At 34.8% G+C, this 27,728-nt stretch overlaps 1 protein-coding gene across 5 annotated transcripts in view; it reads right to left on the reverse strand.

Moving 5' to 3' along the window:
• LOC140443935 (uncharacterized) overlaps positions 1-27,728 on the reverse strand; it is a 78,475-nt gene that overhangs the window by 19,444 nt on the left and 31,303 nt on the right. For 2 of the 5 annotated variants that reach the window (XR_011951281.1, XM_072535455.1), the window contains exons 3-8: positions 19,475-19,642; positions 16,055-16,301; positions 11,671-11,775; positions 7,175-7,291; positions 5,926-6,030; positions 218-376 (exon numbers count right to left, since the gene is read on the reverse strand). Coding sequence is in view for 1 of the 5 variants with exons in the window: in XM_072535455.1 (XP_072391556.1) it covers positions 218-376; positions 5,926-6,030; positions 7,175-7,291; positions 11,671-11,775; positions 16,055-16,301; positions 19,475-19,642 (901 nt within the window). In the remaining 4 variants the exon portion in view is untranslated. The remainder of the gene's footprint in view (positions 1-217; positions 377-5,925; positions 6,031-7,174; positions 7,292-11,670; positions 11,776-16,054; positions 16,302-19,474; positions 19,643-27,728) is intronic. The other 3 variants (XR_011951283.1, XR_011951282.1, XR_011951284.1) reach the window with 3 other exon arrangements.

Here is a 27,728-nt window from a genome sequence, read left to right on the forward strand (position 1 = left end):
CGATTTCCAATGCTGAAATGGCTTTTAACAAATTTTAAATTAAGAAATTATCAGATTTAACCTGTAAACCAATTTGACAGTTTACTTACTTGGCCTAGATCTTGTAGGCTAATAGTCATATGCATGAAATTATAAAGCTACCGATTTTATTTTTTTTTTATTTTTTTTTTTTCGCATAACATACGATCAGCATCTTGTGTAGTATTATATATCTTACCCTTGTAACAGGTCTCCTCGTAAAATGTGATCGATGTGCAGCTGGACAAGTATACCTCTCTCTTCCCCCTGCCCTGTCTCTATCTGCAGGGACTTGGGTTACGCAATATTCACTTCCTGAATGATAACTGTATCTTTCTCCATTTCCATTGGTATATTCCTGGAAAATATTTAGACAAATAATAATAAACTCACTACGCGTACAAATGAATAGATCGTAGTGATCATAAAGATGAAAAAGATGTAGTATAAAAATACAAATAATGTGATTAATGTTATACTTCTCACGCAGTTTAATGTAATTAACTTAATTAGTTAATACAGTTAGTAATTAATACTGTAGTTTAATACAGTTAATTTTAATACTATTAATCATATTGTAGTATGCTCAAAAAATCAAGTATAAACTATTAAGCTTTATATTTTTTTAATTCTTCTTTTTTAGGTGCCAATCGCTAATCATCATCATCATCAGTGGTGCTACAGCTCTAGTTGAGCATTGACCTTCCCCAGTCTATTTCGCCAGTCGTTTCTGTCCATCGCCAACCGTTGCCAATTTGTTGCGCCGATTTTCCTTGCGTCCTCGTCCACACCGTCCCTCCATCTCAGTCATGGTCTACTCCTATTTCCCACTGGGACCGATAATAGAGTTCGTCTGGGTGGGTAATTTTCATTTGCTCTTGACACATGTCCAGCCCATCTAAGCCTACCTATTTTTATGAAGGATATTACATCTCTACCATTTACTATTTTTTTATACTTCTCGTACAATTCGAAATTATATCGCCTTCTCCAAATACCATTCTCACAGAATGCGCCAATCGCTAATATAATATAAAAATACAACTACTTTCATCTTATTTCAATGGCATATTAGGTCCTCTTAATGTTGGTTATTACATAGGCGAGTTTTCCACGGTCTTCAGCTTATCGAAATAGTTGTCCGGCACCGTGTATTCCGGTCCGATCGTGAATGTTATTGAGTTATGACATTTGCTTGTTCCCAATTCCACTGCAGCCCTCGATTTTACTTTTTATGACCCGCGGAAGAATTATTACAATTACCTTACATGAGGTAATTTATGACGCGAATCCATCCTTCTATAATTTTTGTATGTCAAAAAATATGTACTCGACATTGTAAGTCATATTGTTGCAGTTTCGCAACTGTATATAAACATAGTTAAAATATTAACATACTTTTTGTTAGTTTTGATTCTCCCCGTATAGTTAGCCAAGATTCCGTTTAGAACAACACACACACACTATTGAACAATTAGATGGTTGTTAATACATTGTTGTAAACAAAAGACTGCTCTTTTATACATTGTATGTTAACAACGAATCATAGCAAAATTAGAGGATTTCGTTAAAATCCCCGATCGCTTTGGTAATTATCGCCCACACGTAGCGTCAACTGGTAAAAAACAAAACAAGTACGAAGACAGTCGTTCCATCGGCCAAACAAGACAGTCGTGTTTTAGTTCGGGTGGAAACCCGCTCCGCCATCATCAATACTTTTGTGGTTGCTGTATGTAAGAAGACATCGTTTTCGATAGCGGGTGCTATCATTCTATTGGGGTAAAGTACAACCTACACAATTTTTTACCAAAACTATTTGCTGCTATATCGAGTACCGTTTACTCCTATATGCATTTTGTTGATGTTATATTTAAATAAGTTTATTTGCTACACACTCATCATTTTCTGTGCTGAACTTTATTATTGAATTTTTTAACAGCTTTACTAAAATACCGGCGATAAATACATTGTAATAATTTACATTTTTGCGAAGTAAGGAAATTTACAGTGCACTGTTCATTTGTAATTAAATATGAAAGCCTTGGAATACTTTTAACCTTAACAGCCGTCGATATTATTTTGATAATTGTATCAGCTGTTTTTAATATCTTTATTATAGTCTAATAAACCGAACGGTTTGAGCTTTTCAAGAAGCGATTCAGCTTTTATAAATTTATAAATAAGGTGTCAAAAGCCAAATTAAATTGAATTCAATATTCGTAGCAAGTGACACTTCTAGGTTTATCTGTTAGGTTTTTAAATTATCGTTAGTTATCGCCAGTTACAAATAAAGGTTTACATCTATCTGTGTTCTTCTCATCATTCCGATGTCACCGAAGAACAACTTTAATCTCATCCTTTTACATTGGTCCTTTGAGCCGAATTTGAACCAGCGACCTACGGATGATGAAAATGGACAAAAGATCGAATATTGTAGAAGTAATTTAATTTAGCCTTTGGCACTCTATTTGTAAATTTGAAAAAGCTGAAAAACAACTTTAATCTCATTCTTTTACCTTGGTCCTTTCAGCCGAATTTGAACCAGCGACCTATGGATGATGAAAATGGACAAAAGATCGAATATTGTAGAAGTAATTTAATTTAGCCTTTGGCACCCTATTTATAAATTTGAAAAAGCTGAATCGCTTCTATGAATGAAATATAAATTTTTCATTTCGCAAAAATACAAAATCTTACAATTTATTAATCGCCGGAATTTTAGAAAATTGTTAAAATGTTTCAAGACATTTTGAAAGTCATAGCTTTTATTATTTCTTCTATATATTTCACTTGGTTACGTGAAGATTGTAATTGACATTGCGTTGTGAAATTTTTGTGTAACTTCTGTCATCTTCATATCGCAATTTTATTTAATGAGTTATATACACTAGTGGCCAAAATTCTGGAAACTTTTCAAAAATTTTAGTTTTGTTATCAGCATTCCTCTTTTTCACAAGACTTATGTTATTTATAAGTTTATCTATAATTTTATTACATCGTTTTGTGCTTCTACTTAATATTTAACATCTATTTTAAGGGGGAAAATCCTCTAATATAAATAAAACAACAGCCGTTAGCTATTAGTAGATATATTTTAAAAAAAATGGTACAATGATTATTATCAACAAAATTAGTATTTGGTAGGATAACCTTTGTTTTTTAGGACAGACTCAATTCTGCGAGGCATGGAGTTGACGAGACGAGCTAAATCTTCTGGTGTAATAACTCTAAACCAGTTTTGGATGATGGCTTCTATCAGTTCTCTCTTGTTGCTTGGGTTTCGGCGTGATACTAAGACTTTCAGCCTTGACCATAAATTTTCTATTGGATTTAGATCGGGACTATTTCCAGGCCAAGGCAGAACAGTAACATCATGGTTTCCCAACCATTCCATGGAAGTCTTAGCCATACGACAAAGCGCTCCATCCTGCTGGAAGAAGCAATGTTGGGCATCCCCTTCGAACAAATCTCTGCTGATAGTCGGAAGCAGTTTGGCTTGCAGTATCTCTTCCTGATATTTTTTTGCATTAATATTGCCCTCTATTACTGCTAAACGTCCAACTCCATTAGTGGTCATTCAAGCCCATACCATGACACTCACAGGATGCTTCATAGTGACCGTAGTACACTGGGGCAAAAGGTCTTCTCCCGGTCGGCGGCGAACAAACTTCACTCCGTCACTCCCAAAGATCGAGATTTTGGTTTCATCACTCCAAATTACTTTACTCCATTGTTCTTCTGTCCACCTTCTGTGTGCCAAAGCCCAATCAATGCGTTTTTGCCTCTATTTTTTGTTCAGGAACGGCTTCTTTCTAGTCATTCGTGCTCGCAATCCATTTTCACACAACTTTCTTCTGATAGTGCGGTCCGATATTTGTAATCCAGTTGATTTGACAATACCGTTAATATCTTTTGCGGATCTGCGACGATCTTCTAAAGAAAGTCGGCATATTCTACGCACATCGTAGTGACTAACTTTGGGTTTTCTGCCAGATCTTTTTGCTGATTTTGTCGTTCCACGTTTGCAAACTTTCATTACACCTGATTTTGTGGCGCCACCACTCAATTTGTTTGCTATTTCTTGATAAGTGTAACCTTCTTCTCGAAGGATAATTGCCTTGGCTCTCTTTCCTGGCGACCAATCAACACGTTTTGGTTTCTGGTTGCCATTTTCGTTGAATCGACGCTGATGAATTCCTCTCCGACAATTAAACAATATCACCTTAGTTACAACTACCTGATGTCACTAATAAACACTGGAAGCCGCACGAAACTGTACTAAAGGCCACCTAACTGCTTATAGTTGGATTGTTGACTGACTAGCAAAACCCTGACGCAATACAGTATTGCCAATGTTGCCATTCACAAACCTCGGATTTTCGGCGTTTCGCTTGAATCTGGTTCCATATTTTATTAAATAATAATGTTAATAAAAAAAAAAGAGTGAGAAATACATAAAATATTATGCAGGAATATAAAACAATAAAATAAAAATGTAATTGTAATGGTAAACTATATAAATCATGATCATGAGACAAATCTTGCTAAAAAAACGATAATTTTTGTAAAGTTTCCAGAATTTTGGCCACTAGTGTAGACTTGTTGACGTTTATCCTCTATTAATTTCTTCCGCATTACTTTTATTATTTACTTCACAGACTCCGTCTCTAACGGTTCCGGTGTTTAACTTGAAGATTCTGGTAAGAACCTAATTCTGGTATAGAAAAGTATAAAGTACATTTATAAATATTGACTATAATCAGTATTTTTTTTAAATACGGTTAAACATTATAGTTCAAACAATGCTACAACCTTCGAACGGTTAAATGTGTAAGTAGTGCGGTGCTAAGAGTTTACGATAAAGCGGACAATTCGTGATTATTTACCAAAGATATTCATAGGTGTAAAGGTCATACAGTGATATCAAAAATAAGTAGTTTCGAATGCAATATACTTACTAAAAAGACAGGAGATTTATTATACTTGCTCACATTAGAATAATAAGTTACCGGCATGGCCATGAGGAAAATATTAATAAAATATGAAAGTGAAGCATCCTGCAGTGAGGACGCTAAGAGGAAGAGAAAGATGATGAGGAAAATAATGATAATCCTTTCATTAAAAGTAAAAAAGCGTCCAGATATCCAGATAAAGATTAGTCGTCTGCGGTGGGCCGGAATTCTAACCAGAGCAAGCTCAAACACTCCTCCACGATGCTTTCTAGTGGCGAAACCCGAGGGACCTAGATGGCTGAAATGGAGGGATGGTGTAGATGAGAATTCCAAGAAGATCAATATTGCCAACTCGCATCAAGCTGCAAAGAGTAAGACCGAATGGATGAATACGTTTAGGAAGGAGTATACTCAACTTAACTTAGGTTGTAGCACAAATACTAATGACGGAGTACAATGCAGCTTCTAAGTATATATAAGCGTTTTAAGTAGTTCCTCGTCTTTCCCAATGATTATCTGAACCTGAACTGGCTATGGAAGTACAATATTATACTCCAAACCAATGGTTTTGAATCATGTTCAATAAAGAGATGGAACTCTTAAAATAAATTCTTCAGTAATGTTTAGACTTCCTAATCGAACTCCATTGTTAAATACAATAAAATAGATCAATTTAATTACTGACTTCCAAATCCAACGATTTGGAAAAAATAGTTGATGTGAAATAATATTTTTTCCAGAAATATATTGCTGGAATATCCTGGTATACAAAAGAAGATAAAAAGAAGAAGAGAAACAGTAAGAGTTAGCTCTAAACTTGACGATGTAGAATAGATTTATTGTTCACTAGTTACCATATCAACATTTTGACATTTACCATTTAATGAGAAATGCTAACGTGAGATATTTTAGTATGGTCGTAGAAAAAATATAGTTTACATATTTGTATACCCACCTTGATGCAGCTGGCCGACTGACTATTAACTAACTTCGTTTCGCGGTAAGTAGTTGTGACGTCGTTGGATTCCCCTTCGAATGATGTATTAGTAGGTGATGATTTCTGTTAAACAATTAGTAGAAACAATGAATCATTACGACAATGAAAATAATTATTTAGCCAATTAGTAATCATGTATATATGAGATAAAATGACTAATTTTAAAATTGGTGATAATATGAAATATAAAATAATGGTTCTTACATAGTAGTTCCTTTTGATATTTGGAATGTTCGGAAGTTTTTAATCATCAGTTTCCATAAAAAGATTAAATATATCAAACAAACTGGATTTTTTATTATCTTTATAATGTAAATTGTGATTATTATAATTTCTATAGATCTTAAAAATCATAATATGTATTACCATTTAAAAACAAATATTTGTTGGGTTTAGAAGATAGTACATCAATCAACATGCAAAATTGTAAATTCATTCATTATTTTTGCTTTATCTTTGCTGAGTCTACTACCAATGAAAATTTTAGTTATTTCTTATTTACAAACTTTGCTTTCAAAAAGTTAGAGATATTAGTCATTTCTTCTTCTTCTGTGCCCTGGTGGTTAATATGACTTCATTGACTACTGCCCTAAAAGTCCGGTAGTGGTCAAGTTAAACTATTTTTGTAGGTTATGTAATCAGAATATTCTTCTTCCTGGACCCCTTTTTCCATGCACCTTACCTTGAAGTATGGTCCGAAGTAGGTCGTATACTTGTTCATTACACATTATGTATATGGTCCAAATATTCCAGTATGCTACGTTTTATGGTTATGACCAGCTCGTATTGTTTACCCATTACAAAACTTCTTTGGTAACTTTGTCTATCCAGGAAATCCTCAACATGCGTTACAGTACCACATTTCGAATGCTGCGAGTCTCTTCAGGTAGGGTCCATGACTCCACTCTATATAGAAGAACCAATAATACGTAGCATTTTAGCAAACGAAGATTTATTTTCAATTTTATATCGTGACTGTTAAAGATTTTTTCATTTTGAAGAGAGCTGATCTTGTCTTCTCGATCCTTATTTTAATTTCGTTGAGTGCTTCTACTGTTCGTTTAAATCCGCACCCAAATAGCAATAGTTGGTGATTTGTGATAAAAATAAATTTAACACATGAACGATATGTGTGACTCAAGTGTTTACATGCAACATATACAAATATGTGTAAAAAACTGAGTTTAAACAAACTAGCTAAACTTACATCATAATATTGTTGTTGCCTCGGAGACTCCCTATCGTATGCAACTGACCTCCTCTCAACGTATTCTTGTTCCGGTGAGTAGGTTCGTCTCTGGACCTCTTGCTTTTTCGGCGAAGACTGTACAAAATAAAAATAAAATCAAATCTTATATTAAAATATAAATTTTGAATAGCTTCTTCAAATCTACAAAGCTTACTTGAAATGAAATCCTGATTATTATCCACTAAATATTTTAGTTTTAGTAGTACTAAATAGTTTGTATAAATGCATTCCAAAAAGCATATACGAGCCCCTTCCCATATTAGTAGGCCCACCTATGGAATTTGCAGTTTAAGTCATTACCATAAACAAATTATACTCTGCATGTTTTTTATAAGTTCCCATATTAATTAATATGGCATTTTTATTAATATTTATTAAAAAAATTACCCTTATGGTTTTTTATTTATTTTCTACAATAAAAAAAAAATTCACTAAACCCTGGCTATGCATTCGCTTATGTCAAGATACGTTGATTTTTTCATAATTACGTTAAATCCAGAGGTAGCTATGAAAAAATGACATCAAAACAATAATCATCTTCGCTTATCCACTGCTAGACATAGATCTCCCTCATAATTTTCCATCAAAACAATAATATTGTCAGTTAATGTCAAATTTATTTTGTAGAATTGTAAAACTTTTTGCCGTTTGTGGATTGTACAATGGGTCGAGGTAAAGTTATCGATGAGAAAATTTGTTCAATCATTATTAGATTTTTTAATTCTGGAAAATCCAATTCGGAAATATAGTTAGAAGATACAAAACTACAGATTCGGTCGTCACAAAACCTAGAAATGTACGAAAAAGTACAATAATCGAAGCAGATCGAAGAGCATTAAGACGCGTTAATTAAGACTGCGCGGTCGAACAGGACCGCGCAGGTTGTCATACCTCAAAAAAGAGTTTAAAATTGATTGAAGACCATGGTATACCACTTCTGCAATGGGTTTCTAACAGTCTCGAATTGTCCCCGATAGAGACTTTGTGGCGCGAAATGAAAAAAGCTTTGAGAAAACATCCTGCCAGGTCCGTCAGCGAATTAAAGGAAGAATTGCAAGAAATATGGGATTCGTTTACATTAGAATTTTGTCAGAACTTGGTAAAAACTATGCCTCGAAGAAGTGTGGATGTCATTAAAAATAAAGGGGATATAACTCAGTGGAAACTTTCACATTTTTTTTTTGTTAATATTACATATTCTATGGGTTTTTTTTAATGCAGGTATTATTATTCTGTTTGATCAATAGTTTCCATTATGTTATAAAATATTTTCTATAATTGGGAAATTCAAAAACAAAGCTGCGCTTTTATTTTTGTTCTCTAAAATTTAATTTTCTTATTAATCTAACGTTGGGCCAACTGATATGTAAGGGGCTCGTACGTATCTTTATGAACACTAGCGAAAAGAACTTTATACTACACTCGCGATCATAAAATCCGGGTCACCTCGAAAATTTCAAGTTTATTGAATATTTTTGCATCTAGTGCAGTAATAACCTTTTTTTAGGCTAATGTACTTTTTATTTGTTATAAATGTTTGTTTTGAAAGAAAAAAAAACGGTTTTTTTATTGTTTTTATTGAAAAAGCAGAAAACAAACCAAATTGTTGATAAAACAGACATACGAAAAAAAGAATGAAAAATACAGAACTTGGTAAAACAGTGGAATTTCGATGACTAATATCGTGTATTGCCTCCCCTTGCTCTAATAACCTCTTGAGGACGACGGGGCACACTCTCAATTTTTCTCCGGATAACTTGTTGTGGTATGTTATTCCACTCTCTCACTAACAGATCCTTAACCTCCTGTGCGTTGTTAGGAGGTGGTGTATGGGTTTCAATACATTTTTTCAAATCGTCCCAGAGATGTTCGATGGGATTCAGGTCCGGAGACCTAGCTGGCCAGGGTAACCTCGTAATTCCAAACTCGTCTAAGTATTGCATACTGATCCTGGCAACGTGCGGTCGCGCGTTGTCCTGCATAAAAACGGCGTCTTCTCCAAGCCCTGTCATGGTGGGCATAACATGTTCTTCCAGAATCTCCGTAATGTACCTTCGTGCAGTTAAGGACCCATTTTCGATGCAGGGTAATTCTGTGCGGAAGTCGGAAGATACACCTCCCCAAACCATAACCGAGCCTCCACCAAATGGCATTCTTGGAGCAATGCAAGCTTGTAAAAATCGTTCACCGGTTCTCCTCCAAACTCTTATACGTCCATCGGATCCAGTTAGGCAGAAACGGGATTCATCTGAGAATAACACTTTGCTCCAATCATTAATTCCCCAATGCGCGTATTGTCGAGCAAAAGCTAGTCGTGCAACTCGATGCGCCCGGCGAAGTGGCGGTCCTGTAGCCATTACCCGAGAAGATAGTCCAGAAGAACGAAGTCTTCTCCTGACTGTTGTAACGCTAACATTGCAATTTCGTACTTCCTGTAGACAATTTCGATGCATAACCGCAGTTGAGGTCCAGTTTCGTAATGCCTGAAACGTAAGGAAACGGTCATCTCGTGCCGTGGTCGTTCTTCTTCGTCCAGATCCAGGTCGTCTGGTTAGCAAACCCATCTCCTGAAAGCGTTGAAGCACTCGTTGCACCGTTGAAAGGCTTACGCCAACAGTTCTTGCGATTTGCCGTTGAGTATAACCGTCTTCCACAAGCGCAACAATGCGTGCCATTTAAACAACATTCAAAGGCATTTTTGGCAAAAAATAAACAATAATAAACACTAATAATGGCACTAATACACACTAATGGTGGCAATAATAAACGTTTGTTTGTTGCGTTTGAACAGAAAGTCGAATCACAAATGAGACATTTAAAACAAGCGGCAGATACAGGTACCGTTCATTTTGGCAAGTGTATAGTTTTCCGCGAAATCGGCATTATTGGAATTCTTTATTACAAAGGAAACCAATAAGGCGACAACAATTCTTAGAAACATGCATTAGTTTGTATTTGTGTTATTATCATTTACGATAAAGCTCGTTAAAAATGAAATAACGGTGATTTTCAAGGTGACCCGGATTTTATGATCGCGAGTGTATATACAGAAAGTATACTGAGTAGACCACTGTAAACATTTTATCCTGATACATGTCGAGTTTTATGATACATTTTAAAGATGCAGGTATCTTTTATTTGTCAACGAATTAGACACGTATTTAATTTTCTTCTTCTTATGGTGCCTATCCGTTACGGATGTTGGACACTAACATGGCTATTCTTACTTTGTTGACTGCTGCCCTGAAAAGTCCGGTAGTGGTTAAGTTAAACCATTTTCGTAGGTTATGCAGCCAGGATATTCCTCTTCGTCCTGGACCTCTTTTCCCATGCACTTTACCTTGAAGTATGGTTCGAAGTGGGTCATATATATTTAATTCACATTATATATTTCATTTATTCATCATATATTTAATTTTATATAATCAATATACCGGGTATGATACATCAATAGAGAGCAACTTCTATGGATTATTCAGGAATTCATGATTTTTCTGTCTATATTAACACCATTTTTGTGAAGCTATATTAATTTATTAAAAGTTTTATCTCAATAATTAAAAATAAAGTCTATGTTTTGTTAATGAGTCAAATTTTTCCATCAAATGAAAAAATAAACATACTTAATTCAATTTTGGCAAACAGTTTGTAAGTATTAGAAATTTGTATTCAGAAAATTAAAAAACCTTACAGTACACGATTATGTATTATAAGTGTTCTAAATTTTTATAAATTTCGTTCGCCATTTAGGATCTACAGTTTAGAATATTCAGATTTTTATATCATAATTCGTATTTATGTCCAGTACCGATTTATGACCAATCAATTAAAATTTTTTGAAATTTAGTCCGCCATATTGGATTCGCCATTTCGAATTTTTCAACTTTGACATCAAATTCATAATCAGCAAGGTTGAAAACCTTATAGTAGGTACACATTCATATCCAAATTATTACACATTAAGACTTTTGACCACGTTTTCAGCAATTCGTCCCACTGTGCGACAGTGTTGTTAGGTGACCTATGATAATTCGCAGATTATTTCCATCCATATCTAGTAAATCTTTAGATCTCGTCTTCCAAGGTTCATGTATAAAAGCCGTTCATCAAAAAAGTTCGTAGAAGCCATGCTTCATGTATTTTATTTAGACCCGTAAACTTTTGTTCAGTACTGAGAATTTATTCTGAATTGATTGACTTTCTTTACCTATTTTGTTCCCAATTAAAAAATATATTTTCATGCCGCCTTATTTTAAGTGTCGAGAAGAAATATCTTAATATTTAAATTAATTATTCTTTTTATGTTTTGTCTTTTTCTATATTTTTTGTTTTTGAAATACTTCTTTTAAGATATATAAATTAATACTAAACTAAAACAGAAACTAAACACATCAATTACAAAAAGCAGAAAAAGCTCAGTATTAGAAGTGAGAGGCTGTTAAGATGATTCTTACCGTCCGAGGCGGTGTGAAATCCCGACTTCCTTCAGATGCATCTTCACCTGCATACAATTCTTCACTACCTTCAACGTCTTCATAATCTGAAGGTTGAACTCTTGTCTAAATGGATTGTTAATTTTAAGGTTAATTAATGATATAAGCATTGTTTTAATATTTGAATGATAAAAATGTTGCAAACTTATGATAGTCTATTAGTATATATAAATTTAAAAAATCGAAAAACATACAGGATATCCCAATTTTGTTCTACAATTTTTGTTTAACAAACAGAATAATAGAACAAAACCGAATACCACAAGAATGGAGATTAAGCATCCTAATACTTCTCTTCAAAAAGGAATATAAATTAGACCCGAGAAACTACCGATGTATTAAATTATCAAACACAACACAACAAAAGTAATAACAAATAAACTGAATGAAATTATAACACTAGCAGAAGAACAAGGTTTTAGGTCTGGAAAAAATTAAAGGACGTTATCCATTTATTGTATGCAAGAGAGTATAATAATCAAAACGATTGAACATATCTACCAGAACAACACAATAAAAGTAAAAGTAGAAGAATAACTAACTGACCTAATTGAAGCTGGCAGTGGTATAAGATAGGGGATTTCCTGACTCCTCTTTTGTTCAACCTGATCATGGATGAAATAATAAAAAAAGTAAGAACGAAAAAATGATACCAAATAGGGGTAAATAACTTAAAATCGTGTGCTATGCTAACTATACAGAGGACGCAACAACAATTTTGCAAGCTAAAGATGATTTACACAACGCATGCTGCACCAATTTAATATAACCGCCATAAAATTTAAGATGTTAATTTTCCCAAAAAAAAAAGACAAAATGCATGGTTACAACAGGAAACCTACTAAGATGTAAATAGGTGCTGGAGGATCAGATAAAAGAAGAAGTGATGGAGTTTAAATATCTAAGCATCACAGTATCGAGCTTTGGAAAGCTCGAAAGAAAAGTGGAAGATCAAGTGAATAGAGCAAACAGAGCCCTAGGATTTATTGAGAAATAAAAATATCGCGATGAAATGAAAGGCAGAATTTACAAAACATTCATCAGACCAATAATGACGTACGCGGCAGAAACAAGACCTGACACAGAGAGAACAAAAAGAAAGCAAGAAACAGCCAGAACAGAGATGAAAGCCCTTAGAAAAATCGATGATAAGACACTATGGGACAAACCTAGAAGTACAGTTCTATCGCTGTATAAATATTCTTATAAAATAATTCAAAAACGTATGTAATGCAAAAAATATGTAAAATATTTCATCATAATATTTTTAAGTTTCCATGTACATGTTGGTTATTATGTACTGATGTGTTATTTGCAACAAATACGGCACAATATTGGATGTTTGCATAAGAAAAATACTACAAAATAATTAAATAATAAATATATAATATGTATAAAACTCTTATTTAGAAGTAAAGTTGTCTGCTTTGTTGGATTCAAATATGCATTTTTACTTATGTAAGTAGTTGAGGAATGTTAAAATAGCCTTGGACTGAATATGTGACAATAGAAGGAGTGATGAAAATTGGTGTCGAGATATATTTCCCAGTTAGGCGATCTTTCTCATCTTGATTAACGTTAACAGTTCTTTGTTTTTCTCCATTTGTCTAAAATCTTCGTCATTTATGATGTGATCCATCCAAGATATTCTAAGCACACTTGGGAATATCTACATTTCGAAGGCCTCAAGGCGATTTATTGTATAGACTTTTAAGGTGAAATCCTTTACTCCATACAATAAGACAGAGTACACGTAACTTTTGACAAATCCGAGCCTGATGGTTGTTCTATGGTCTCTCAGCAAGGTATTCATCTTAAGAAAACTTGCTCTAGCCATTCCTTCATTGCTTTAATTTCCAGGTCTGGGTCTAGGTTATCAGTTAGCCAGCAGCCGAACTATTTGAATTTTGTCACTTGTTCTATTGGCTTGTCGGAAATGACAATGACAATCTATGATCATGATCTTAGTTTCATTCGCGCTAATTTTCAAATCGAACTGGTCACCTCTGGCTAGTTTGTTTAGTAGGAAGTCTACTGAGCTGCAATATGGCCTAAATATTCTAATTTCTTCACTGGCAAAGTGCAATTAGTGAATATTTTTATCATTTTCAAAAATGGTTGTCCCTAAATTTCAATGTCCATATTTCTCTACTTTGGTCATTGTTCTCATTTATCCAGGTTTCTAGATATGTCTAGTTGTTAATCCTTTCGATTTGTTTTCCTTCAATGGCTAGACTCTTTGGTATATCTCACTTTTTAATGACCTTGTTATTTAAAAAGTGTAATGCAAGACTGTCAGCTAAAATATCGGTGTCATTTGTAAATTTTGTTCAAAATACCGTATTCTTCGCTCATGAAAAAACTGAAGCATTCAAAATGTGGGTGTACCGACGCATTCTTCATAGGATAATACACAGAATTGGAACAGAAAAATAAATCGTAGGCATAATTAAACAAAGAAAACATAAACATCCAGGCCACATATTGTGACACCATAAGTACCACCTACATCACACCATCCAGCGTCAAAAGTCAACTGCTGAACATTCACCCCTTCCTCGCGTTTCCAACCCCGTCTACTTTGTGTCGCTCTCATCCAGTTTTTGTTTAGTGTTTATAAATATTCAGCCCATCTTGTAGGCGGTCGACCCAACTTTCTCTTGTCTTCTCTTGGTCTCCATTCCAATAACCTCTTTGTCCATCGCCCATCTGTCATTCTAGCTATGTGTCCTGCCATCTCCATTTTAGTCTGGCTATCCTTTCGATGGCGTTAGTCACCTTGGTTCTTCTCCTGATCACTCTTCGTTTTTTATTTTGTCTCGCATAGTTATTCAACACATGGATCGCTCCATTCTTCTCTGGGTAACTCTCAGTTTGGTAGCCGAGGCTTTTGTTGGAGTAAGTGTTTCTACTCCGTACGTCAACACTGGGAGGACGGGCGGCTGACTTTTAAAAGTTTCTCTGTGATCCATATGCTGCCCACCCAAGACCGATTCTTCTCTTGAGTTCATGGGTCTTATTATCCCTATCAATCATAATTACATGTCCTAGGTATTTATATTTATCTACTATTGCTTGCCCACCAATACTGATGTCCTGGATGGGTACCAAATTTGTCATTATTTTTGTTTTCGAGATGTTTATATTTAAACCTACATTTTCTGCCGCCACAAAGAGTTAATGTACCATCTCTCTTGCCATTCTTAGATCCTCAGCTATTATGACTATATCATGATGATTTTCCTTGATTTAGGATATATGTTGCAATTAATTTGATGCTTAAGTAGATCACCGTTTTTGAGATTTGGTTTGTTGGCAATTCTTTTGTTAATAAAGAAACTGACACCTCCGATTTTTGATTCTTCTTCTCCTATGTAGTACCATAAATGGCCTGATGGATGTGTGATAAGACTCTCACCCTTTTTTCCTAACTTCACTGATACCCACAATATCCCTATTCACTTTTGATAGTTCTTCCTCCATTTCTTGGAGCGACCATGCATATGTGACGATGTTGACCTTTTTGGCATTTAAACACCGTGCTTGCCTTGGATGTTGGTGAGTATTCATACTTATTCCCACGAGTAGCTGGGAACCGTTGGTCGATTCCTGTAGAGTCCCGCGTACAGGAAAAAGGCTGATATTCAATGGGATTACGCCCACTGTCCGCGAGAGCATCGTAAGCGGCTGCGTGACGTGCGACCCTTCAGTTTTTCGCACAATAGATTCCACCTTAAGTTAAGGATTTTTTGCATCTGGTTTTCTGGTTTTGCATTCTTGTTGGGTAGGCTGTGGAGGGAAAGAAGGTGTAGGTGGGAATTTTATGGGTCGTGACGTAGCTTCCACGGGAGTAAGGTATTTAAGGGCAACACCATGAGCTCGCGAGGACAGGTTTGCTATTCCTGAAGTAGATTTGTCCTTTGAAAGTAGAGCGCAAAGGAGTATATACCCGCTACCCATACAAGTAATTATCCAGAGAAAAATAGACAGCAGGCGAGAGCAAGATAGAGGAAGACACTCGACACAAACTATTCAGAAGTGCCATAAGCAATATTAGAATTGCCTTGTTAATCGCCAACGTTCGCAGCGGAAAAGGTACCTCAAGAAGAATATATCTCTACTGTCCACGTTCTCTTTTGTTACTAGTTCAACAAATTTCTGATGTCAAACTCTATCGAACACATTAATAGATTAATTGAGAAACACAAAAAAGAAGAAATCATTCTTAAAATAAATTTTCTAATTTTGTGTATTCATTTTTCTTTTATGCAAACAAACATTAGTGAAATATGATATTATTGTGTTAAAAACTTACTTAATATAAAAATTAGCAAAAACATTTTACCTCCTCTCTTCTTCGTGGACTAATATGCGGTGGACTATTTTCGTTTTCTGAGTAATGATCCCTGGACGCCGATCGCTGAATAGGCATTGTGTGCTGTACATATTCCTCCTCGCTTTCGTCTTGACTATCTTCGGGATGAACTAGAATTTTACCATTACGCTGAGCCTCTCTAATTTCTTCCGGGGTCACTTGAACGTTATCTAGTTTTTGTAATTGAGGTAGAGCTCTAATTACTGCTAGCCGATATCTAAAAATTAATTACAAATGTATAATACTTAAATAAATCTGACGAGCATTTTATTATGATTTTGCATGGGTTCGAATAAGTGAAGATATACCTTGAGTAATACAGAGTTTTATACGATATCATCTTATGAAACGCAAAGCACAACTTCATTTCCTCCACATCCTCAATTTTTTAAATATAAATACAGGTGAGTTGTTTGCAATACTTAAAGCAATGTACTCTATTTTCCATACTAACAAATAACGAGAAAATAAGGAGAAAAGAAGGCATCATATTTTTTTGGCAATAGTAATTCCTATACACGGTTCACAATTTGTTGATAGCTCACTACAAGTTTAACCCTAATTAGAAAACGGAAATACAGAGAGGATAGGTAATACGATATAATAGTAAAAACCAACCTAAAACTGACGGTTTAAGACGTTTTCGACTAACCCACCTTATATCTGAAGGAATACAATACCTTATAATCCTATTACGGGGGTATTTTGAATGGTTAGAAATGAACGACCAGTGTCGTAGAGTATATGATTGAAACATTTATTTAAACTAAATAAATATATTTTTTAAATTGTACTTATGTAAATTGTATTTTTTAATAAAACTTATTTATTTTATTCAAAAATAAAAAGTTTCTTGCCATTTGTAAAAGATACATTTATTTAATTAAGGAAAAAGGCGCCAAATGTCGCCTGGCAAAATTTCCAATGTGTTTTAAATGTATCCATTATTTTCGAATCCGGAGAAAACTAATAAATATTTTTGAAAAATTTAAACGCAGAATGAAAGATTACATTATTACTCAGGGCAGAAAGTCCCTGAAAACTTCTACAATATTTATGTTAATATGTTATGTAACAGGGGTGAAAATAAAAGAGAAAATATAGTATAATTTTTAATTGAAAATATTGCATGCAAACGAAACTTTTTATTTATTCTAAAAAATATTTCATTCTGCCTTTAAATTTTTCAAAAATGCTTTTTAGTTTTCTCAGGATTTGAAAAAAAAATGGATACATTTAAAACACATTGAAGATTTTGACAGGCGACATTTTGCGCCTTTCCCCGTTAATACCTTACGATTACAACTACTATTACTTACCTTATATAATTACGATTAGAAAACTATTCAAATTCAAAATAAATATGACCAACTTCGGAATCCGAGTCGTCTTGAGGGTTAATAATTAGGTTAATAATCTCTACGGTCGCATCAATTATGTTATCAAGATCCCACATTTTTTGTTCTTTTTCTATTACCTGTCTTACTGCATCTTTCCAGTTTTGTTTTGTAATATGTTATAAAGACTTGTATAACAATTCACGTACAGCTTGTATTTTATATGACGTATTTTTTCTAGCCAGATAACTTTTCATTTGTACCCAAATGAGTTCAATTGGATTTATTTCGCAGTGGTAGGGTGGAAGTCTAAAGAGTGTGATGTTTCGCCTTTCCGCCATTTTGTCAACTACGTATTTCTTGAACTTAGATTTGTGTTGCCGAGAAATTTTTAAAAGTTCTGCTTTTACCATTCCATCTTCGTAAGGCAGATACTTATTCCGCAAACAGTCAAGAATATCCTGTTTCTTCCACGCATTCGTTAGAAGTCTTTCTACTAGTCGTGAATGATAAGGTGCATTATCTAATGCTATAATTGAATTTGGTGGTATGTGTTCAATCATTTGCTCAAAATACTCTTCGAAAACATCAGCTGTCATCTCCTCGTGATAGTCTTTTGTGCTTTTGGAATGAAATTCCAACAAACCATGCTTAACAAATCCTTTTTCACTGCCAATGTGAGAAATTATTAATCTACTGCCTTTACCAGAAGATGGGGAGATACCAGTAGACCAACCTTCCATAAAGGCTTGCCTGGAGCTTAATATATTTTTATCTGACCAAATTTTTTTTAGAGTATGACCTGAGTTTACCCACGTTTCATCCTGGTAGAAGATGGGCCTTTCTTCAGCCCGGAATTTTCGTATGAATCTTAGATAATTTCTTCTCCAACATCATCTTCCTTTCCCGATCAATCAAAAATGATTTTCGGTCTGATTTCTCCCACCGGAAATTTAATTCTTTTAAAACTTGCCACAATTTAGTTCGTCCGATATGAGGCAAATCCGGGTCGTCTCTAACTTCTTGTAAAATTTTGTTTAGGTTTGGTATTTCTTTTTTGAAAAAAAAATCCATGAATTTTCCTTCGAATACCATTTTTGGCAAATTCATCAATTTCAATAGGCTTTTTCCCTCTCATTAAGTTTTCGTTTGTGTTTGGCTTAGCTATACCGTGTTTTTTTCTTTCTGATAGGAACCTATGTAAAGTTGACTCTCCTACGCCAGTCATATTGGCATAACTTTCGACTATGTTGCGAACAGTGTTTGTGTGATTCTGAGAAACCAGAGCATCGTGAACATTCAGGACAATAGTCTTCTCTCTTGGTGAATAGACAGACTTACTGACTGTACGCAACGGTACCGGTGTAAAACTTGATGATGAAGCCATCACAAACAATCCAACAAAACGAGCACGAGCGAAAGGTACGTATATGTTCGTAGGTATATGGAATAAAAAATCAGTCACGCACTGCATATAATTCGCAAAAGAAATATTCGAGACGCTAATTACTGCCGTAGACGCGGAAACACCGACGAGCCGTAAATTACATGCGATCAAAAACGTACTAAACAAAAAAATTGTTTTCGTTCGTAATAACTTCACCCTTTCAAGTTAAGTTTCGAATATAATTATATTATTAAAAATCTGGGGAATTCCATCTTAATTATCTTGCAACGAATAGTACATTCGGATATGAATTCCAGGTTTTCTAGTAAAGTGATTAAACGCGAAGATTAGTATTGAAATATCCAAAGATCTAAGGTATTCTTATTTACAAAATTGTTAAAGGTTAAATTCATATTTTTATTAATATAATATAATAACCAACATTAGTCGTGAAAGTTTTAACTGTTTTTTTGCTAAAATATTACTATTACAATATTATCAATATTATATATAACAGTATTAAAACATTACATTATTATTTAATGAATAAACACCTTAGGAACGCCTATGATTTACAACCGTTTTATGAGTTTGAGGCATATTTCGTGCTCTCAACAATTTGTGAACAGAGAATAGTTAGTTTTTCTTAGTCTAATTAGTACTTACCCTTCACTATTGGCACATGGGTTTTCCCCTAACCATAAATTTTTCAGGTTGGGCAGGCACTGCAGGTACATAACTTGGCAAACGTCTCGTATATCATTTTGTCGTATATAAAGTTCTTCTAACCGCTGGCAAAACTGAAAGTCCACTAACGTATTGATTTTATTTATACTGAAACGAAAAATATAATATAAAATATTTGAATATAAAATTAAAACATGTGTGTATTTGCTTTACTCATTAAGCGAAAGGAATGTTCTTATTTATTATTTTGTTATTGAACGATATGTAGCTTGGTTTAATATAAAAACAGAGTCATGAGGATAATAAAGAGATTTTAAGAGTTTCGTTTATAAACTAAGATATGTAACAAAACTATAAAATAAGTCTTGATGCTAGTTATTTCATTCCCTATAATAAAAGCTGTGCAAATGACCATGAATTCACAGACCATCAAACAAAAGATAAAATATTGGATGAAAGTTAAAACATAAAGACTTTTTCAACGATTTATTACAAAATTAAATTAAAATTAAGAGACAGCAACAGGAAAGCCGAAAAAAAACTAATCCCTATCTTAAAAGGAATATTTTGTTGCGACAAACAAGGATAGCCCTTTAAGAGGTAAAACTGATTCGGGACTACACCAGTGTCTGAACAACCACTTCAGAATGATCAAAATTTTCGAATGCTGTTGCGGTACGCAACCTAATCTAGGAATAAAGATCTTTCTGAGCATTTGGCCACTTCTCAGAAGACAGCCCTGAAATCATAAATCCAAAATCAAATAATTTATATTTGTGGTGAAATTATTCAACAGATCATCGGTGAAGTAAAGCATGCTAATTTTTTTGCTGAATTTTCGCTGACGATACGACTCAACATAAAGTTAATCATCCAATCAATAAACTCAACATTCAAATATTGATGTGACAGGATCCAGTCTTGCAAATCTCATAGTTACAGTTCTGAAAAAATATGAACTTGAATGTCCACGAGTATGGACTCGTGGTTGCTCAAGGTTACGATGGGACTGCAGTACGAAATATTTTTAAAGGAATCAAGTACCATTACTACAAATTGCAAAAAACTAAGGAAATTTTCCCGGCTGATTATGAGCAACGAATTCTGTTTTGTGAGAACATGATGAAAGATTTCATGAAAAAAATCTTGTTTACAGATGAGTCTTCTTTTTCTTTAACTGGTCATCACAATCAATCTGTTACCGTAGAGTACTCTACAGAAAATAGGCACATAAGTGTTCCTTACAAAACACAATAGCATCAAAAAGTCAACGCCCTGGCTGATATTTTAGGTAACAACGTAATTGGCCCTTTTTCATGGTTGGCACTTAGTGTCGTCTTAAATACCTAGATCTCCTGAGAAATAACATATTTTCAGCAGTCGAGCATAACCTATTAATATGGATCAAATTTGGTTGTAGCAAGACAGCTGTATAGCTCACAATCCGTGGGAGGTGTTAAATTTTTTTAAACACGCCATTTCCCGATAGAGTTATTAGTACAAAAGGTACCATAAAATGACCACCTTGCTCTTTTGATCTTGCACCTTTTGACTTTTTCATATGGGATTACGTAAAGCAACAAAGTTACCGACATGAGCATGAACGTGCCGGAAATATAGATGGATTACGTCAAAGAATCATTCAGGCCTTTCAAAGCTTAACATCCGAAATGTTGAACATCCAAAGGCAATTATACAATAGGTTGGGCTATTGCTTAGCTGAAAGTGGTGGAATTTTTGTAAATTTAATTAAAAATAATTTTTTTTTTTTAGAATAAATTGTTTTAATTTATGCCGTTAAAATTTATTATGTTATTTTTTTATGAACTTAGATTAAAGAAACTGTTGATTTATTTTAAGATATGAACCTGCTTTTACAGGTCTGTGATAGACCCGTAAGCACTATGGGCAGTCTTGTTTTTTTTTTTTTTTAGATGGTCTGGGGAAATATTTTAACGATGTGATTTCAAGAATATGTTATTTATTGTAACAGTTTTACATTTGTAACCGTTTTCGTCTAAGTGGCCTTTGTCGCCGAGCACGTTAATTTTCAATAAAAAAAAAATCTTGAAATCACATAGTTAAAATATTTCCCCAGACCATCTAAAAAAAAACAAGACTGCCCATAGTGCTTACGGGTCTATCACAGACCTGTAGTTACATGTTATTCCCTCGGACATACAAGTCTATATATTTTTTCTCTATACTGTCCCACTGCTCGAAAAGGGGTTCCCCAATTTCCTCCAGAAGCTTTTTTCGGTATCCATTTTTTTAAATCTTTAATATTTTTTGTCTTATGAATATAAGTATTATTTTATGTACTTTTAGTGGTTTTATGTTTTTAAGCCCCCCTTCCCCCGCCCAAATCAAAAACCCGTGAAAAATTTTACACACAAAAAATTATTAAGAATTGAAAAAATCAATTAAAAAAGTTAATGTTTTTCGGATTTTTTTTGGGCATGCGTATTTCCAAGGTTCATGAAGTTTTGAAATATTCCTAACATCCAATATTATTCCGGGTTCTTCTTCTTCAGTGCCTTATCCGGTCTGGATGTTGGCGATCATCAAGGCTATCATGTTTTTGTTGACTGCTCTGCGAAACAGCTCCGCGGAGGTCATCCCAAACCGTTGTCGGGGGTTTTCAACCATGAGATACGACGGCGTCCCGGTCCTCTCTTTGCCAAATACTTTACCCTGCATAACGAGTTGAAGAATTCCGTTGTTTCACTCAAATTAAGCACTTCTTTTCCTTTTCTCATGCGCTGTACAGGACCTCTAGGACCTAAACGTTAGTCCTGTTATTCAGGGTATCTGGTCATAATTCATTAACATAAACCAAGTTGTGGTTTATGTTAAATAATTTATTAATCCCGTTTTTTATTCAGCAGTGTATTTATCATTTTTACTAAATTATTAATTACATCTCAGAAAATTGAAAATTCAACCTAGAGTTATGAAAACTCTCGTTAAATCTAGTGGAAGAATCAACTTCGTTTCTCTACACTATTTTAGTACAAGTTATATTTGTAAACTTTTACTTTTACCTTGAAATACTCAACTGATCCACATAATATACAGGCAAGAGTTTTATTTACATTCTTCGATCTAGTGGCCCGGATTTGTCGTGACATAATCGAAATTCAGTAGCTACCTATCAAGTAAAGGTTGCCTAATATAGGAAGTGCAGGTAAACTAATAAATAGGCCAGTATAGGTGTTAGTAGACATTTTTTGTATATAAAATGTATGAAACATGAAACATTATTACTTTTAAAATAATATATGGTTGAAGGCTCGAATATATGGATTTAAGGATATAAGGTCCAAAAAATATTTGTTCCAAAATGTTTGGTTATTTTTGTAACTTTTATATTTTCCATTTCATGATTAAAAGTAATAAAAATAAAGTTGTACGTAACTTTTCGTTTTCAAAAATATTGGCTATAATCTGATGTGACAAACTGTACTTCTTGCCTACAAACTATTTGTCTCATAAATGCCTTATAAAGGTGTTATAACCACTGACGCCGGCCTGTCTACACTTTTAGATAAAAATTGGTTCAAGCCAAAAGGCAGAGAAACCTACTTCCCATTTCTTCGTCTCAAAAATGCAGTGAAAAGTGCATTAGTTTTCGCTATATTCGCGCGCCCCAAATACCGGTAGAATAATGAACAATGTGATGAAGCAGCTCTTTAATTAGTAACAGTGGTTTTGTAAATATTCTCTAGTTATTAGATGTGTAGTATTTATTGATTACGCTTTATTTTTCTAAGTACAACTCGATAAAAACAAACACATAAGGAATCATCGCCGTGAAGTCTGCTTACGTATATCGAAGGAATCTCTTAAACAGTCCATGGTCCTAAAATATTTGGTACTGTTCACGCTGGGGAAATGAATTTAATAAGCTTTCTCCCAACAATTGGTGGAGATCAGACAAAGTTCCATCACTAACCACACCCACACATCAAAAAAATAAAATTGCGCCCTCTCGAAAATGTAACTCTCAATGTAACTTTTCACTGGACTAATATTTTTAATGGACGTAAAAATAAAATGAAATATTGCAGTACCTGAATACGATTTTATGTTTATTGTATAAAAAGAAATCTTCCTAATATTTATGGTTTCCCACGACCATTGGGCTGGCCTATGCAAAGACAATGTATTTATGAAAATTGTGGGTATTTATTAAAAAAGTGACTCATATAGGTGGGCGGGTGTGTACACCCTATATGGTTTGCGTGCAAGTCAAATCGTCAAGGTCGGATATTTATTTATCTCGGAGTAGTCCTACGCTATTTTTCTTTAAGGTATTCTTGCGATATTTGTTGTTTTTGGATAGTAATATTAATTAGCAGACGATCAACATAGACTGCTATGATTTCATTTTTTTTTTTTTTTATTTATTTACGCTGTAACCACCAGGGTTATTAGCGACCTAAATATATAATACAGATAAAGTTTGAAAAAATTACAATAATTGATACAGTCCTGAGTCTTTAAGATAACTTATTGTGTTTTTAATGTTCATGTTTTTTCCTAGAGCTTCCTTTATATTATTTGGTATAGTGTTCTTCTTTCTTGCTGCTTCATATGTTTTGCACTGAGTTAGTATATGCTTCACGGAGAGTGTTACTTGACAATTTTCACACATTGGCTGCACAGTTCGCGTAAAGAGGTGTTTATGTGTAAAGTTACTGTGTCCTAGTCGCAAACGTGTTATTCTCACTTGGTCCTGTCTATTCGCTGTTGGTTGGAGCCACGGTTTCACTAATTGTTTGATTTCCTTGAGTTTATTTTGTGATGCACTCCACTTATTTTGCGACGCACTTAACACTTTATGTTTTATTTCTGACTTAAAGTCATCTGAAGAAACCTCATTAATAAGAATGGAGTCCTGGCTGAAGGATGCTAAGCGTGCTAGTTCATCTGCTTCTTCATTTCCTTGTATACCTGAATGTGATGGAACAAACATGAAGTCAACAGTGATCTTATTATTATTTAGAATCTCTATTTCTGATTTGATATAATTGGCCAAGTACATTAATAACTAAGAAGTAATTTTATCTTGCGTAAATATATATATATATATATATATATATATATATATATATATATATATATATATATTAAAACCACCATCATCATCATTATCATCCCTTACATAGTCGTTCTTCATTTCTGCCCACGATTGTCTAATATTCGCTTTTCTGTACCATGCTGTACCGGCTTGTTTCTTTATGTCATAGTCCCATCTTATATTTGGACGTCTTCTTGGTCTCTTGATGCCTCTTGAATACCACAGTTTAATTCTAGTGGACCATCTATTGTCAATTCTCGCTAAATGTCCTGCCCACTGCCATTTTAAATATTTAATTCTATGGATTACATCAGTGACCTTGATTTTTTGTCTGATTCGTTCTATTCTTTTTCGATATATCTTTGTTATACCTAGCATGATTTCTGAGAGTAAGGAGCCAGATTTATGTATTAATTGTCCCAGGTATACATACTCGTCTACTGTCTCAAGTGCAGTGTTGTTTATTATTATATATTGGACATCCACTAGCTCTTACATGGTTTTTGTTTTACAAGTTTAGTTTTAGATCAACTTCATACAAGTTCTTGTAGTTCTGCAGGATTATTAGCAATCAGAACAATGTCATCTGCATATCCTAGATGGCTAAGGTATTCTCCATCAGTGGATATGCCCTTTTTCTGCCAGTTTATTTTGCTGAGTATTTTGTAGTAAAGAACTTTGGCGATATTGCATCTCCTTGTCGGATGCTTCTGGTAGTGGGAAATTCTGGAGTGTTTTCATAAATTTTACCTTAGCTTTTGCTTGTCTGTATATATTTGCTAAAGTCTCTATGTACGGTTTGTCAATGCCTTGATTGGTCAAAGCTTCTATTACTGCCTTGGAATATATAGAATCGAAATAATCTCGAAATCTATTAAGGTTAATGCTGGCGATATTTCATGTTCGTTAGCTCTACTCATTAGTTGTCGAAACTGAATGAATATTTCTGAAGCCAGGTTGCTCTCTTGGCCGTGCATCATCTAATGCATTTGTTAATCTGTTGTTAATGTTCTTTGTGAATATTTTGTATATGATTGGTAGTAGACTTATCGGTCTGTAGTTTTTAATACTCTCTTTGCTACCTTTCTTATGAATGAGAATTATGTTTGCTGTATCCCAGTGGTTTGTCAGGAAGTTCGTAAATATGTCTGCTAAAATTGTCCAGGTTTTTTTGCCAGTGTATTTAAGCAGTTCCCCTGTTATACCATCTATTCCACCTGCTTTACCGCTTTTAATATTTGTAATTGTCGATTCTACTTCTTCCTGAAGGACTTCTGGTACATCTTCTGGGTTACTAATTGCTTCTTTAAGTGTTTCAGAGGTATTGTATAGTTCGCTGTAGAATTTAGTCCCAAGTTGTATTTTATTTCTGTCTGTAATTCTGGTGCTTTCGTTTATTCGAGTAACGATTTGCTTCTTTCCAATTATTTTTTTAATCTTCTTTCTCCTCTTTAATTAATTAATCTCCTCCCTCACGGTCGATCCCCAAGACATTCTCGTCAGTTTCGATGTATCCTCCCTATTTACTAATATCCCCATACATGACTCTCTAGTTGTTCTGCGAGATCACTTGACCAATGATAACCAGTCTTTGGTTTTGGCAGATCTTGCGGAAAAATGCCTCCTTTCAACATATTTTTCCTTTAGAGGCAATTTCTACAAACAAATATCTGGAACACCAATGGGTTCTCCCCTTTCCCCTGTCATTGCTGACATTTTCATGGAAGCCTTTGAGTCTTTAGCCCTAGAATCTTACCCCTTAAAACCAAAAGTCTGGTTCCGCTACGTTGATGATACATTTATCATCTGGCCCCATGGTCAACATACCCTTTCTCCCTTCCTAGATCATCTTAACTCACAACATCCGAGTATAAAATTCACAATGGAAGTAGAAAATAATCGGTCCCTTCCCTTTCTCGATGTGTTAGTCACCTCCAAGCCCAATGGCCGATTGGGCCACTCTGTTTATAGAAAAAAGACTCACACGAATCGTTACCTACATGCTTCATCACACCACCATCCTGCCCAAAAGAATTCTGTGATCAACTCTCTCATCCATCGGGCCATTTCGATTTCTGAACCTGACAACCTTAGAGAAGAACTTGGCCATCTGCAAAAAACCCTTGTCGCCAACGGTTACTCCAAGTCCACAATTCAAAATATTACACACCGACATCTACATCCCCCTTTACACCCTAGGACGACAAATTCAGAATCTTCGGGTAATACTCCCGTGGCTTTTCTTCCGTATATTCGAAGTGTCACTGATAGGATTGGCAAAATTCTTCGCAAAGAAGGTATCAGGACTACTTTTCGACCACCCAAGAAAATCTCACAATATCTACCCTCTCCTAAGGACCCATTACCGCCCCTATCTTCCTGTGGTGTCTATTCTATTCCTTGTTCATGTGGACAAGTGTATATTGGCGAAACTGGTCGTTCCGTCAAAACTCGGATTCAAGAGCATCAAAGATGCATTCGATCAGGTCTTTTCTCCCATTCTGCAGTTGCAGAACACTGCCAAGAAACCGGTCATTCCATATTGTTCGAAAAAACTCATATTATTTCTAAGAGCCCCTTCTTTTATTCCAGGAAAATCCGCGAATCTCTAGAGATCCGAAAAAATCCACATAATATCAATCGAGAGGAAGGATACTACTTGTCTCCCATCTGGAATCCCAGTCTAGAGCCGCCGTCCGGTCCCGCTACCACGATGCTGCCACATGATTGGCCAGCGCGCGCTTCTTGACGTTCGCGCCACGGAGTGTGCCGATACGTCCCGACACGACAGGTCACCGCGACTATAAATAGAGCGGTAGCGGAGTAATCGTCGGATTCACTCCCTGCCTCTCGACGCGTTAGTGTTCTGAGCTGTTGGACGTGAATCCCTGTCCTGGCATTTGGTTTTCACCTCTGGCTGCGTTGAGTAGTTGAGTTACTGTGACCAAATGCCCATCTTGGTAGTTAGTATTCGCCTCTGGTTGCGTTGAGTAACTGAGTTACCGTTGCTAACTACCCATCTTCCTGTCTTTTGTCTCTTTTTCTTTTTTGTTCTCCTGAAGAAGCTACATACAATTGTAGCGAAACGTCGAGATGAACCCACTTTTGGGTCACTCACAAATGACACGGTCCAAACCCGGAAGACGAATA

This window comes from Diabrotica undecimpunctata, chromosome 6 (assembly GCF_040954645.1).
Source record: "Diabrotica undecimpunctata isolate CICGRU chromosome 6, icDiaUnde3, whole genome shotgun sequence".
Classification (NCBI taxonomy): Eukaryota; Metazoa; Arthropoda; class Insecta; order Coleoptera; family Chrysomelidae; genus Diabrotica; species Diabrotica undecimpunctata.